This window comes from Ceratotherium simum, chromosome 3, assembly GCF_057802395.1.
Source record: "Ceratotherium simum simum isolate JZ-2026a chromosome 3, ASM5780239v1, whole genome shotgun sequence".
Lineage (NCBI taxonomy): Eukaryota > Metazoa > Chordata > Mammalia > Perissodactyla > Rhinocerotidae > Ceratotherium > Ceratotherium simum.
This window is the reverse complement of record NC_141902.1, coordinates 26,251,863-26,265,560: the sequence shown is the minus strand read 5'-3', so window position 1 is coordinate 26,265,560 and position 13,698 is coordinate 26,251,863. Positions and strand designations below refer to the sequence as shown.

At 36.7% G+C, this 13,698-nt stretch overlaps 1 gene segment (V, D, J or C); it reads left to right on the top strand.

Moving 5' to 3' along the window:
- The first annotated feature begins 7,756 nt into the window (after positions 1 to 7,756).
- LOC101408528 (T cell receptor alpha variable 13-1-like) lies at positions 7,757 to 8,310 on the top strand. The segment is given in 2 exon segments: positions 7,757 to 7,808; positions 7,976 to 8,310. Coding segments are annotated over 2 exon segments (387 nt in total).
- Positions 8,311 to 13,698: the final 5,388 nt, after the last annotated feature.

Below are 13,698 nucleotides of genomic sequence, written 5' to 3'. Positions count from 1 at the left end.
TTCGGTTTTCTATCACTTGCAATCAAAAGAGAGCTAACTAAAAACACTAACAAAAATGACGTTGGGCAAAATGAACTAACCAAACAAAATACTTTAAAATTACTTTTTTTAAAAATTTTTGGTTCACTGCAGTTCAGAAAGTATACAACTCCTCAAAGTGTTCAGATTAGAGCAGTTGTTCAGCTCTTTCCTCCCACTTCACCCAGTGTGGTAAGGAGGAGGGACAAATTGAACACTTGTTCCTGAATTACTACACTGGGCATTTAGCTGTTGTCTCCCCTTTCAGACTCTTCCTGCTCAGGTTCACCCTGCTTAGTGCTGCCAGATTAACCACGGTAAAGTGTCCCTCCAAAGAATCTTGCCTGCTCAAAACTCTGGTTTCCCTGAGAGACTGTCTTTTTCCCAACTCCAAAGTTCTGCTCCTGCTATTTGCTTCTCCTACAATATGTTTCCTCCCCATTTCTACCTTCGGAGGCTCATCATCTTTCAAAACCTATTTAACTTCTTTCTCTCCCTTGATGCTTTTGAGGATACATCAGGAGCAATGAGCATGACTAAATCCCATACCTCAGTTTCTAATTGCATTTTCCAATAAAAAGAACCAGAGCTCTTTGGAGAAATGGCTGATTTTAGGAGCAGGGAATATGAAAGATAAGCCTGGAGCACTCTATAGAGCTGAAAAAAAAAAAAATGATGGGGCTGTGCAAAAGGGACATAGGAGCCAATTGAGAAAGCTCCCTGTGACCAAAGCTGGAACAATTTGTGCAATAAAGTAAATGAAGTAGTAGCATTGAGTAATAACCCAAAGTATAAAATAAATATCTGTAAGTCACTGATATAAATAAATTATCGAATAAGTAATGAGGCAGAATAGATAAATCTCCCATGCTGAAGAATTCTAAATAATTTATGTAGACATTCCACACACACAGAAGTGGAGCATAACTCCCCACTCCTTAAGTGTGGGCTGCACACAGTGACTTCCTTCCAAAGAGGACAGTATGAAAAGGGTGAACAAAGAGTAACTTGACAGTGGAGAAATCTGACAAACACTACCTCAGCCAGATGGTCACTGTCAACATCAACAGAGAGAAGTCATGTTGATAGCGTGTCCCCTTGGTATGGTGTGATGAGAAATGACACTTTACCTCTGCAGTCTTCCTCCCAAAAAACCCTAACCCTAGTTTAATTATGAGTAAATCAAAAGAGAAATTCAAATTTAGGGACAGTCTACAAAATACCTGACTAATACTCCTTGAAAATGTCAAGGTCATCAAAAATAAGAAATGTCTGAGAAATAGTCACAGGCAAGAAGAGCCTAAGGAGACATGATGACTAAATGTAATGTGGTGGGTTCCCTAGGTGAGATTCTGCAACAGGAAAAGGACGTTATGTAACATCTAAGTAAATCTAATAACATATGAACTTTAGTTAATAACCATGTGTCAGTATTGCTTTATTAAGTGTGGCAAATGTACCATTGTAAGATGTTAATAAGACGGGAAACTGGGTGTGGGTATATGGAAACTATGTGTACTGTCTTATCAAATTTTCTGTAAGTCCCAAACTATTATAAAATAAAAGCTTTACCTTAAAAATTTATAAAACTGTAGGGTTCATATGACCTAATTTATGTGGAGAGAGAATTCTGATTTTTATATATAGCTGTATCATCATATAAACAATCATGCGTCACTTAATGACAGGGATACATTCTAAGAAACGTATCATTAGGCGATTTCGTCATTGGTGAACATCAAAGAGTGTACTTAGATAAACCTAGATGGTATAGCTTACTACACACCTAGGCTATATGGTACTAATATATGGGAGGTACTAATCTCATGGGACCACTGTGGTCTACACAATCCATCACTGACGGAAACATCATTATGGGCACGTGACTGTACATTAAAATGAGTCTTCAACTGTGCTGGCCAATACATAGCCACTACCTGCATGTGGCTATTGAACACTTGGGTTGTGTCTAGTCCAAATTGAGAAGTGCCGTAAATGTAAAATATACCCCAGGTTTAAAAGACATAGTATGAAGAAAAGAATGTAAACAATCTCATCAATATTTTTTGTATTGACTATATGTTGAAATAATTTTTTAGGTTTAATAAATTAAAAAAGGGTTAAATTCAGGATTAAATAAAATATATCATTAAAATTCCTTTTATACATTTCTTTATACTTTCCTTTAATGTGCCTACTGAAAAATTTAAAATTGTGTTTGTAGCTCACATTGTATTTCTATTGATTGTGGTGGTCTAAAAATATCTACATGAAATGTTATCAATAGTTGTTCCCGGTAGTTGAATTCAGGGTAACTTCTTTAGCTTTCTTTTTTTCCAATTTTTCTTCAATAAATTTGTTTTCCTTGTATAGTAAAAAAGCAATAAAAATAAAAAGTTACAAGAACTACTGTTGTGAAACGTCACACTAAAAGATGAAAGCATCAAGCAGAAATGTCGTCATAGAGTCTTTTCATTAATTAATTATTTATTCATTCATAATTAATTCAAATGAATTATTCATTCACACATATATATATTCCATGTGCAAGAGACTGGAACAGTTGCTAGGAATACAAACATAAAAAAGATGAACTAAAATTATTTCCTATTCAGAATTAGGAACAATGGTAATCTGAGCCACTTACTAATGCCATTGACAAGTGCCTTCAAGAAATGCTCAAGCCTGATCTACATATACCACTTCCACTCCTATGCATACTCAAATTTATGGTTTTGTGGGTCAAACAACACCCACTTCATGATGGGCATTTCAGGTCGCATGGTAACTTGGTGGTCCATGATCAAATACTTAGTCTCTACTAAGTCTCAGTAAAAAGCCAAGAGCTGCTTCTCAAAAAGAGCATATCTGCAGAGTAAGGTATGGCTTTGTTCCTAGATCCTAAAGGTCTGCTCTGTAATTCACCTAAGAGGCCTACCAAAGGCTCAATAGACACATTAAGCACGGTTAAAATGGCTGTGTCATATGACCAAAGTGGAGGGAAGCTTGCATAGCAGCCTGGACCTGTTGCAGAACCCTCAGTGTTTCTGTAAATCAACAAATCCCTTGACATTTGACTTGGGTATTGATATGGAAAGTCATTTTGTCCCTCTATATACCTGTTAGCTGGGGTTGTGTGACTGCTGAGAGAGTTGGTCTGAAGCAGTCTTTGTTGATGACTTGAGTCCACAAGGGGGCACTATAGGTTTTATAAGAAAAGAAGACTCTTCTGATGGTCCCAGAGCATTGAACAGTTAAGAAAGGAGACCAGAGAGCATGTGAGCCAGTCAAATTATAGACAGCAAAGGTGGGGAGAGGGGGAACAGTGTTTGTGTAAAGTTTATCTCAGGTTTTCAGTTCTGTCATTCTATATAAGCCTCAGAAAGCTGGAGCCCATATTTTTATAAATCCATTGTAAGGATGATTCTCTGAGCACAGGTATGGGAATAGGAATATAACTGGGCACTGTGAGCATGGAAGCTCAACAGAAAACATCTGCATTACCTGTTTTCAATTTTTTATTTTTATGACTAAAGTTCCCAAAATCCATGGAACTAGAAAGTATTCCTATACCTGAGACATCCTACATTTTTTATATATCTCTTCTGAGCGTAGAAGGAACAAGAATAACAAGGAGAGAAGAAGAAAAGATAAAAAAATAAGAAACATGAATACAAGAAGGTAAGGAAAAAGACAATATTTAACTTGACCAACAATGTGTGGCCTGATCAGAATCAGCTGTGTGGTTCTGGACAGGAGAAGGGGAGAGGTGGAAATTAAGTCAGAGTGGATGTTATATACATATGTTATTTTTCACCAATTGAACTCTTTTTAGACTGGTTTTCTATGCAGATGGTGACTGTGTCTTGGGTTTCTGGAAGTCTCCTGATTTCAAGAAAATATATTTTTTTCTTCAATACACAATGCATGCTATCAGATTGTTTTCTTTTGTCAGAATTTACATGTAACTGGATTTTATTTATTTATTATTTTTTTTGTGAGGAAGATCAGCTCTGAGCTAACATCAATGCCAATCCTCCTCTTTTTGCTGAGGAAGACCAGCCCTGAGCTAACATCTATTGCCAATCCTCCTCCTTTCTTTTTTTTCTCCTTTTCTCCCCAATGTCCCAGTAGATAGTTGTACATCATAGTTGCACATCCCTCTGTAACTGGGTTTTTAATTCTCTGTCAAACTATGCAATTTGGGAAATGGGGTCACTCTTCCTAGGCTCTACTTAAAGGCTTCATGATTCTTCAAGGTTCTACTTAACCCAGTTGAGATCCTGATTCTTTTTAGAACTATGATCCCCTCTTCTTCACCCAGTAACCTACAAACTTCTCTTACATAAAATCTTTTAAGTAAAAAGCACTTTATAACTTCATATATTGGAAATATTGCCCCTACCTCCCTGCACTGTTCATGCCCACAATTTTAGAGAGAGCACTGTGCAGTCTCACCAGGATGCTGTGGGTGGAGTTTCCTGGTAAGTGAATGACAGAGCTCAGATGCGATAGGTGCTCAGTGATTCTGATGGAACATGTTGACCATAAGAACAAAATTTGCCTGGACCCAAGACTTGACACTCTCCAGAGTCAGGAGAAGGCACCTCAGCAACAGAGCAAGGGGTCATGAGGAGACTCTGGGGAACTCTGTTGGGGTTTCTCTGGGTCCAGGTCTGCTGTGAGTTGGGCCATCCCAGATGGGGGGCTGGGGAGTGTTCCACCGCTGACAGTGGGAGGGCCAGAAGGGAGAGCTGACACAGAGCTCCTAGAGGGTCTTCATGGGTGTTTCTTGGGATATTGTACAGGTTTAGAAACTGCAGTGTCTCCCCAGTGACATCATTTGTGTTTGTTTTTCTCTTTCCAAGCAGGGGTGCGAGGGGTGAAGGTGGAGCAGAGTCCTTCAGCCCTGAGCCTCCAGGAGGGAACCAGCTCTACTCTGAGGTGCAATTTTTGTAGCACCGTGAGCTATATGCAGTGGTTGCAACAGAATCCTGGGGGCAGCCTCATAAGTCTGTTTTTCATGACTTCAGGGATGAAGCAGAATGGAAGATTAAACTTCACAATGAATTCTAAGGAACTGTATAGTACCCTGAACATCACAGCCTCCCAACTGGAAGACTCAGCCACCTACCTCTGTGCAGTGGAGACACAGTGCTCCCAGATGCTCTGCAGCCTGCAGCCAAACTGCAGCTGGGCCTGCAGCCCCACCCCTTCCATGGGGCGGGAATGTTGCCCCCACAGTAGCCTTTGCACAGCGGAGCCCTAAAGGAGGTGGTAGTAAACCTTGTTGATACATTATTACAAATAAAAGTGTATACATGGACATTACAATAAAAATCATATCAGGGAGGTAATAGAATTCTCAAAAAGTTTAGAAACTCTGATTTTGAAAATTGGTGAAACATTGGGAAACAAATATCCATAGGCTTAGAAATAGAAATTAAATATAAAGATAATAGCTTCAATGAAAAGAATACCATTTCCACGTGAAGTTTGAACTAATTCAACGAACCAATTAACACAGAAGATAATTTAAAATTAGTTTTCTTTTTAATTAAGACACAGTAATAGGATGCATAAAGAAGCATTCTGAATTATACACAAATTATGAAGCCACTTTTAAATTCTGATTTACATGAATGATTGGTGTGAAAAATTAAATCATTTATAGAAAAATTATTCCATAAATACATCTGCTCTAGACTTGCTAGAATTTATATTTCACACTTGTTTGTCAGATATGGGAGTAGAAAGAAATTGGATTTCCTCACTTCCTCTTTAGAATTCGTTCCTCTGCTTTCTTCCTGTAGGACCATACTGCTGAGCAAAGAGAAACTGTCTAATGCAAGCTCAGGCAGTCAGATCTCTGAAGTTCAGGTCTGTGAAAGCTGTGGTCCAGTATGCCCAGGGAGTTGTCAACTGCTGTAGTTAACATACGGAACTCTGTGCTGAACAGAGCATGTTCAATCTATAAAATTCAGTTCTGGATAGCTAACTCAAAATGGCAAACATTGACCTAAACTACCTGTCTCTAAGAGGAGGGAAATTTACCTGGTACAGGATTTGGGAATTCTATCCTATGGAAGATGGATGAGAGAATATAGGAAGATCCTTAGAATGGAGAAGTTTTATATTTGTAAAAACACACATTTTATAGTTACATACAAATTTATATGTTTTTGTGATTCTTCATCATAGCTGTTCTCAACTCTAAGGATATGAAATGTGGATGAAAGATTATATTTATTCTCTGTAACTCCAGAGGATCACTGAGTACAAGTCATAGGAAAGGGGCTTCCACTTCTGGAAATGAGGTACTCTTGCTTTCCCAGGGATCACTTATCATGATCGTTTCTTTAGGATCAGTTACTCATTTGTAGTATTCTCCGAGCAGACTCAGGCAATATTTAGGCTTTCCTAGATTTTTTTTCTTACAGAGGTAATTGGAAAATACCAAGTTAATAAAGTAGATGAGACAGGGTTTTTTGGCAGAAGGAGATAATTCCGGAAGTTTACAGGACTGAAGCACTTTATCACTGTCTTGCAGAAAGAACATCGTAGTGAAGTTTGGGAGAAAATTGATAGAGTACAGAAGTTCAGCAAGCAATAGACAAGCCAGCAGAAATCCACGCCAGGAACGGTGGCTTATACTTTTGAGGAAATTCTACTAAGGATATGAGTCAGCCATTGCATTTAGGATACGCTATCCATTTTGATATCAGAAAATAAAAGCACCTGTAGAGTAAACTTACATATGGTTACATTTTATGAGTCTGCAGCCTAATATTTTCTCAGAATTTCTACTCTTTCTCTCAATAGTTTGCAGTATATAATCCACATAGCAAAAGGAATAGATTTTTTAAAGCATTTTACATTTCTCATTGCAAACCAACCCAATCTATGGGTCAAACTGTGTCCTAACTCATTGAACTTCTCCCCCTGCTCCCTTATCTTTGAGATTTGATCTTTTATCATAATCATCTTTACTGAAGGAAGTTTCCACATTTTGACTATTGGTACTGTCAATTCTCTGGGAAGATCAAGGCCAGCTTAGAGGAGCAGAGTCTGAGATAATAGGTATTTGGAATAGTGAATGAAATTCTCTCTATTTCTCTCATCTTTGGCTTTGGGTTCCTTTTAGAAAGAGATTTTCTCCATAACAGACAAACGAGGATAGTAGATTTGGCTGAAGGGGAAGGTTCTGTATTTTCTTTGTTTAAGAGAGTAAATCATGGTGCTTTCCTGATTTCAAACATGTGTACCAGGACCATTATTAAATAAATAGAAACAGCATCCACCTCTTTCCAACTTTTTAACAATGACTCAATAGTGTACAGAGATATAAATCTTGATCTCTACATTCTTACTGTGCATTTAATCTCTGATCTAAGACCTAATTTGTTTGACCTATTGCTCTCTTTATGCATCTGAGTTATTCACAGGCACAAGGTAAGATAAGAACATTTAACCAGAGAGTTCAATAGTTAATAATAGTTAAAGATGTGACCACAAGATGGGAGTGCACCTCTGCTGATGCAGAATATGTGAAGGGTACATTTTAGCGGATGCTGAATGAATAGGCTTATGGCAGAAGCTGAGTCTTTTTCTTATTGGCTAGGTAGACAATGTGAGAAACCACTATGATGTTAGAGAAAAGAAGGGACAGACTGATAACAGAAGTAGCTCTGCTGGCTGGAGATTGCAAGTGTATAGTTAATCCTAATTGGAAGGAACAATGAAGACATCCATTCAAGCTTTATTCCCGTTCTTGTGGCTGCAGCTGGACTGTGAGTTGAGGGATTTGGGGGAAGCACATTATATTAGAAGATATTCTTCAGAAGTCCAAAAAGGAGACTGGCTTTCTTCAGGTTTCCTCTAGTTTCCATAGAAAGGAAAAGAAAATTTAATGACTTGGCAAGCTTTTTCCTTTCTCTTACTTTTTCTTTCTCCATAGGTTTGAGCCGAGGAGAGAATGTGGAGCAGCATCCTTCTACCCTGAGTGTCCAGGAGGGAAACAGCTCTGTTATCAACTGTACTTATTCAAACAGTGCCTCAATCTACTTCTCTTGGTATAAGCAAGAACGTGGAAAAGGTCCCCAGCACGTTATAGACATTCATTCAATTATGAAGGAAAAAGAGGACCAAAGACTCACTGTTTTATTGGATAAGACAGCCAAACATCTCTCCCTGCACATTGCAGCCACTCATCCTGGAGACTCAGCTGTCTACTTCTGTGCAGCGAGTACACATTGCTTCCCAGGCACCTGCAACCTGTACACAAACCTGTGACTGGGGCAGCCCCCTTTACTTTGGCCCATACCTTGAAGTATAGCGTTTGTCATATCGTTTGTCTACAAGTGGATACCAATGTATTAGACATCAAAAGCGTATAATAAGAATGTTAGGTTCAAGGTGACCCGGAAAGGGTTAGAACATTTTGTTGGATGATTGTCGCCTAATTAATTCATGAAGGGAATTAATAATGTTTTATTTTGAAATTCAGTCTTTAAAGATGACTTTACATTTGTTATTCAGACTCTTCTCATGTAAATAAATCCTTAGTAACAATATCACATTCCTATTATTGGTGAATTTTTAACTCTTGTCTTTCAAAAATTGCGTGTTATTTTTTTGCTGATTATAAAACATTGCATGCTAAATATAGAAAATGTAAAAACGTGGAATTGATAATTCTGTACCTCGATAATTTATTGGTAATATTCAGTTTAATTTCTTCCTAAATTATGGCATAATTAGGATTCTGATCTTTTCACTTAATATCATATCTTGAATTGAGCATTCTTAGTTTTATCACCTTTTCCTCTTAAACCTGCTTTTTAATAGCTCTGTGAAAGATTTGATGTCACAATTATATTTTTATCTTTTTCCTCTCTATATTTTTGTGATAAAATTTGTGCTCTGACTACTTTCTAGTTGAGCAAATGTGACTTGAGTTTTCCTTTAGAGCCCAGTGATGTATATATTATTTGTGTGTTTGAGAGAAATTAAAGTAGGAAGTGACTTATTCAAGAATGTGAGTTTAGGATTAGACTCACAAAACTATTTTTTTTTTTCAAAATTTTGTTACTGCATGTTCACATTTACTCCATAGAATTTAGAAGGGCAGTGAACAGTTGTGTCTTTTAGTCATTACTACATTGCACACACTTTTTACACACTTGATAATCAGTAGATGTTTCTTAAAGAAAGAAGGAAAATGTGAATACTGCTATATATTCAAAATTGTAATTTAAGCTTTTAGATTCAAATTTATAAGTTGGCTTGTGAAGAATAAACTCCTGAAAGTGTAGATTTCATTATAAAACAATACAGTGTTTCTTTCCATTTATCTATGTGTTTCTCCATGAATTTCTACTGTTTTAAGATAATTAAATTTATTCCTAGACATTTAATTTTTATTATTACACTTATGATTGAAATCTTCCTTTCTTGAGTATGTGGGAAAACTTTTTAAAAACATTTATCATCCACCTTACTCAACTCTTATTAGTGGATTGCAGAAGGAATTTGAATTAGTGTTCATTTTAGAGATCGCTTATGACAAATTTCCCTGCCTCGTCTTTATGTTTTGACTGAATTAAACATTACTTCCACAAGTTTCTTTTAAAAAGATATAATTCTTCTAATGTTGTAGATAAATCAAGCTAAAGAAAAAATTTACAAAAATTTACATAAAAATTAATTCCCTCATTGTCCCACACCTGGTAAAGTGTAGGCTATATTTCAAGATCCCTCATAGTCTTCCTCAGGCTGGATATAATTGGCAATTGGTGTGGTGAGATGATACTTCTTGGCTGAGTTATGATTGTTAGCTATTAGTTAACTGCTTTGTTCATATAGGGAAAATCATTAGGTTAAATTAGATTTAAAACATCTGAAGAAGAAAGGTCAGTATTGTAGCCCAGCCCATCAACTGGCTTTGATTATTTTTCTAACTAAAACCACTATCACCTATCCAGTAGAAGCAAGTTGAGTCTTGATTAGTCCATTTTCTCTGAGACTGATAACAGAGTGAGAGGGAAGAATGGCTTATATTTTTATTGTTTTATTCTTCTTAAACACAAGTTAGAAGAGAGAGGTTGTGATTACTCTAGGCTTAAGTGCTTTATCAGACTTAGGCGAGAATTATCCAACAGAAGACAAGAAATCCTCTAGCAAGAGTGTACAGAGTCAGTACAAAGTTAGTTCAGATCCAGACACATTCAAGCTTTCAACCTTTGCCACGGTTTGTGTGCTTGTTTCCTATTGCCTCTGGACAATTTATCACAAGCTTGGTATCTTAAGACAACAGAATTTTATTCTGTCATGGTTCTAGAGGGTAGAAGTTGAAATTATTTTCACTGAGCTGAAATCAAGGTGTTAGCAGGGCTGCACCCGCTCCAGAGGTTCTAGGGGAGAATCTGTTCCTTGCCTCTTCCAGCTCTGGTGGGTGCTGCATTTCTTGGCTTGTGGCTGCATCACTCCAGTCTCTGCCTCCATTTTCTCATTGGCTTCTCTTCTTTAGTAGTCGAATCTCCCTCTGCATCTTTTAGAGGTATACATGTGATTCCTTTAATCCCATATAATCCAGGATTATACCCCATCTCAAGATCCTTAGCTTAATTCCTTCAAATATTTTTTTTCCATGTAAGGTAACAGTAACAGATTTTAAGGATTAAGACCTCATTGTTTTTCTTTTACTCATTATTTTACCCACACAATTGGCATTGCTAGTGTTTTTCTTTTCCAATTTGAGAAAATAATATACATATAAGGCAGAATCCAGCCATGAAAAAAGAAACCACATCAATTACTTTATTTTTTGTTTTTAATTTTTATTTGTAAAAATTACATAGAAAAAGGGACTATTTTTGTGTATAGTTATATCTGTGAATTTTTAATTTTAATGTATTGTATAGACATGTAACTGGCACACAATCACGACACAGAACAGTTTCATTGCTCCCCAAAATTCCTTTGTGCTATGCTTTTGTAATTACACACCTCCCCTTCCCTAACTCATTGCAAATCTTGATTTGTTCTTTTATATTTTTACCTTTTAAAGAAAATCGTATGAATGTAACCATACACTACATAACCTTTTGAGAAGTCTGAATATTGATGAGAGGAAGCACATGCCACTGGGCATATGCATGATCTCTACCTCTGCCACCACCCTTAGTCCTTTCTGTGCCCGAGGTTTCGAACTTTTAAATCATTTTGTAGGAATAACTTAAAATTTCCAGTGTTTGAATTCCATTGGAGATTTGCTTTATAGTTTCACAAAAGAAACACTATGGTGATCAATAATGGAGTGGTTCAGGGAGTGTTGAACCAACGCATATAGTCAGGTTGAGATATATTCTTTATGTAAGTCTAGTTGTACCAACTCTAGTCTAAATTTTTATATCATTTTAAGAATAAGTTTATTGATCAAAATTCACTTAGCCATATTGATTTGGGTATGGTTATTATTTGGCTTTCCTAGAAGTTGACATTAAATGCCATATCCAACAATTCTTTACTTTGTTGCACTACCAATGGTTTTGTAGAGCTGAATTATAGCATTAGGGTTGTTATTGCATCAAGTAAAGCCAATATCTTAGCAAATTATTTTATTAGTAAGAGAAAAAAGTAGGTTAAATCAGAAATATGAAACATTCTAGTATTGAAGTGGGGAAATACCACTAAAAGGACAAAATACAAAAGAATGCAAAGGAGAGTATGACAGTCAGTGGTTACAAACCTCTAGAATTCTCTTCTAGTAGTGTTGGATGGAGCTGTCTAGTTTATGTTGTTATATGTTTGTTTCAAGGAGCATGGGTCAGCACTCACCTTCTGTGGACTGTCTGCTTCTGACCATTCTCTGGAGAACCTCGGTTTAAGATCTCTAATTTAAGTAACTTATATTCTTGGCAATTAAGGATGTGTGATGTTATACTAGTTGGTAATCATGTAACCAGGGATCAATTCTTGTACTTCATCTGCTGAATTGGTAATAAATAGTACCTAACACGGTAATTTCCAGAAGCTCAATGGCAGCTTTTCTCAGGGATTTTTTTCAGAGCACCGAGTCACCCAGGTTAAGATCACGTATAGGCTAATTAAACAAAAATCTAGATAATCAGCCTGTGCTTGTGACGAAAAGACTGAGTATCATGGGTTCATTTATCTAGTTCTGTTTATGAAAGATTAGAATGTGTATGCTTTGGCATATTGTGAGTTACATGGGCCTATCAGTGACCAGTTCATAGTAAGACAACACACGACTTAGTGAGGGGAAGAATGCAGGGCCAAGAAAGCTAAGGCTAATAGGGCATTAGGCCATAGGAGCTCCAGGGTGTCTGCTACAGTAACTAATTTCAGTTTTAATATTCCACTTGTTCTTTCCACTTTTTTAGAGAATAGAGAGGTAACAAGAAAGGTGAAGTCTCTGAGTGAAGGCAACACTTTACATAACTGCCCCAGAGAAATTTGCTCCCCTATAAGAGGTAAATTGAAATGGCATAAACACAAAATCAAGTTGATTTGTAAATGTTGTGAGTTCTGTGGTTTTCTAACAGGAGAGTGCTTCAACCCATGCAGAAAATAAAATACTGTTACTAGTACATATTCATGACCCACGGAGGGAATGCAATTGTGTAAGATCCTTTTGGAGATACTCAAATATTTTCTTGGGACAGTATTCCAATCCATATGCCACCTTTACAGTTTATATTGGTTACAAGAAGGGCTTGAACTAGCGCCATTCTCTGCCATCCTAGAAAAGTTTCCCCACCAGTGTTTTTTTTTATACTGCAGCCCATATGTCCCTACTGTGAAGCGTTGTCTCTGGAGGATTTTGGCAAACATGCATAGGAAATCATTTGGCTCTACCCAGACCTCTGTCTTGGCTTTGAGATATACTGTCTTTGTGAATCAAAGAAATCAATCATTTCTAATGATTCTGTACAAAATTAGGGGCCAGATTTTCTGCATGTAAGATGGAATTATTGAACTTTTCCATGGGTTCGTCTTTATGTTCTCAAAGAGGAGCTTGCATAAGGACTGTAGTCAGAAAGCCATGTTTAGCATGATGACCTGCTCAAGTGTTTTTTCTCTAGCTTCTACAATGTCTATTATACTTGTTAGACTTTTGTCTTTGTGACACAAATTTCTTTTAGTAGCATGAAGACATTAAATAATTCATACATTTGCTGTCCATTTTCAATAGAGATACACAAGACACTTGAGAGGGTTCAGAAAAGATTAGGTGGTTAAGAAAGCTCATTGTCTCCATAGTATTTGGAAGCTGTGAACTACTTTAAAAACATATTGACTGTCAGTAATAGATTACTGCTAAAAGATTGGATTTTATAAGGGAGTCTGGAGTAGTTATTGCATAACCAGTCTGGTATTGACTGTTTTAACTTTTAAGATAAGATTATTAAAAAAACTTATTAATGCAGAATTTGTTGTGGGAGTGTCCACAAGTTCCATTCTAGACATGGACGCTACTTGAAAGACAGAAGTGCAATCATGAGATTCATTTGATTGAGAAATGTATTAGGGTTGAGTAATATGAGGATAAATGAATAATATTTCATATTTACTCAGCCAACTGGTAGAAAAATGTTGTGAAATGTAGAAAAGTGTAGAAAAAATTTTAGAGACTCATAGTCTATAATTTTGAACAGA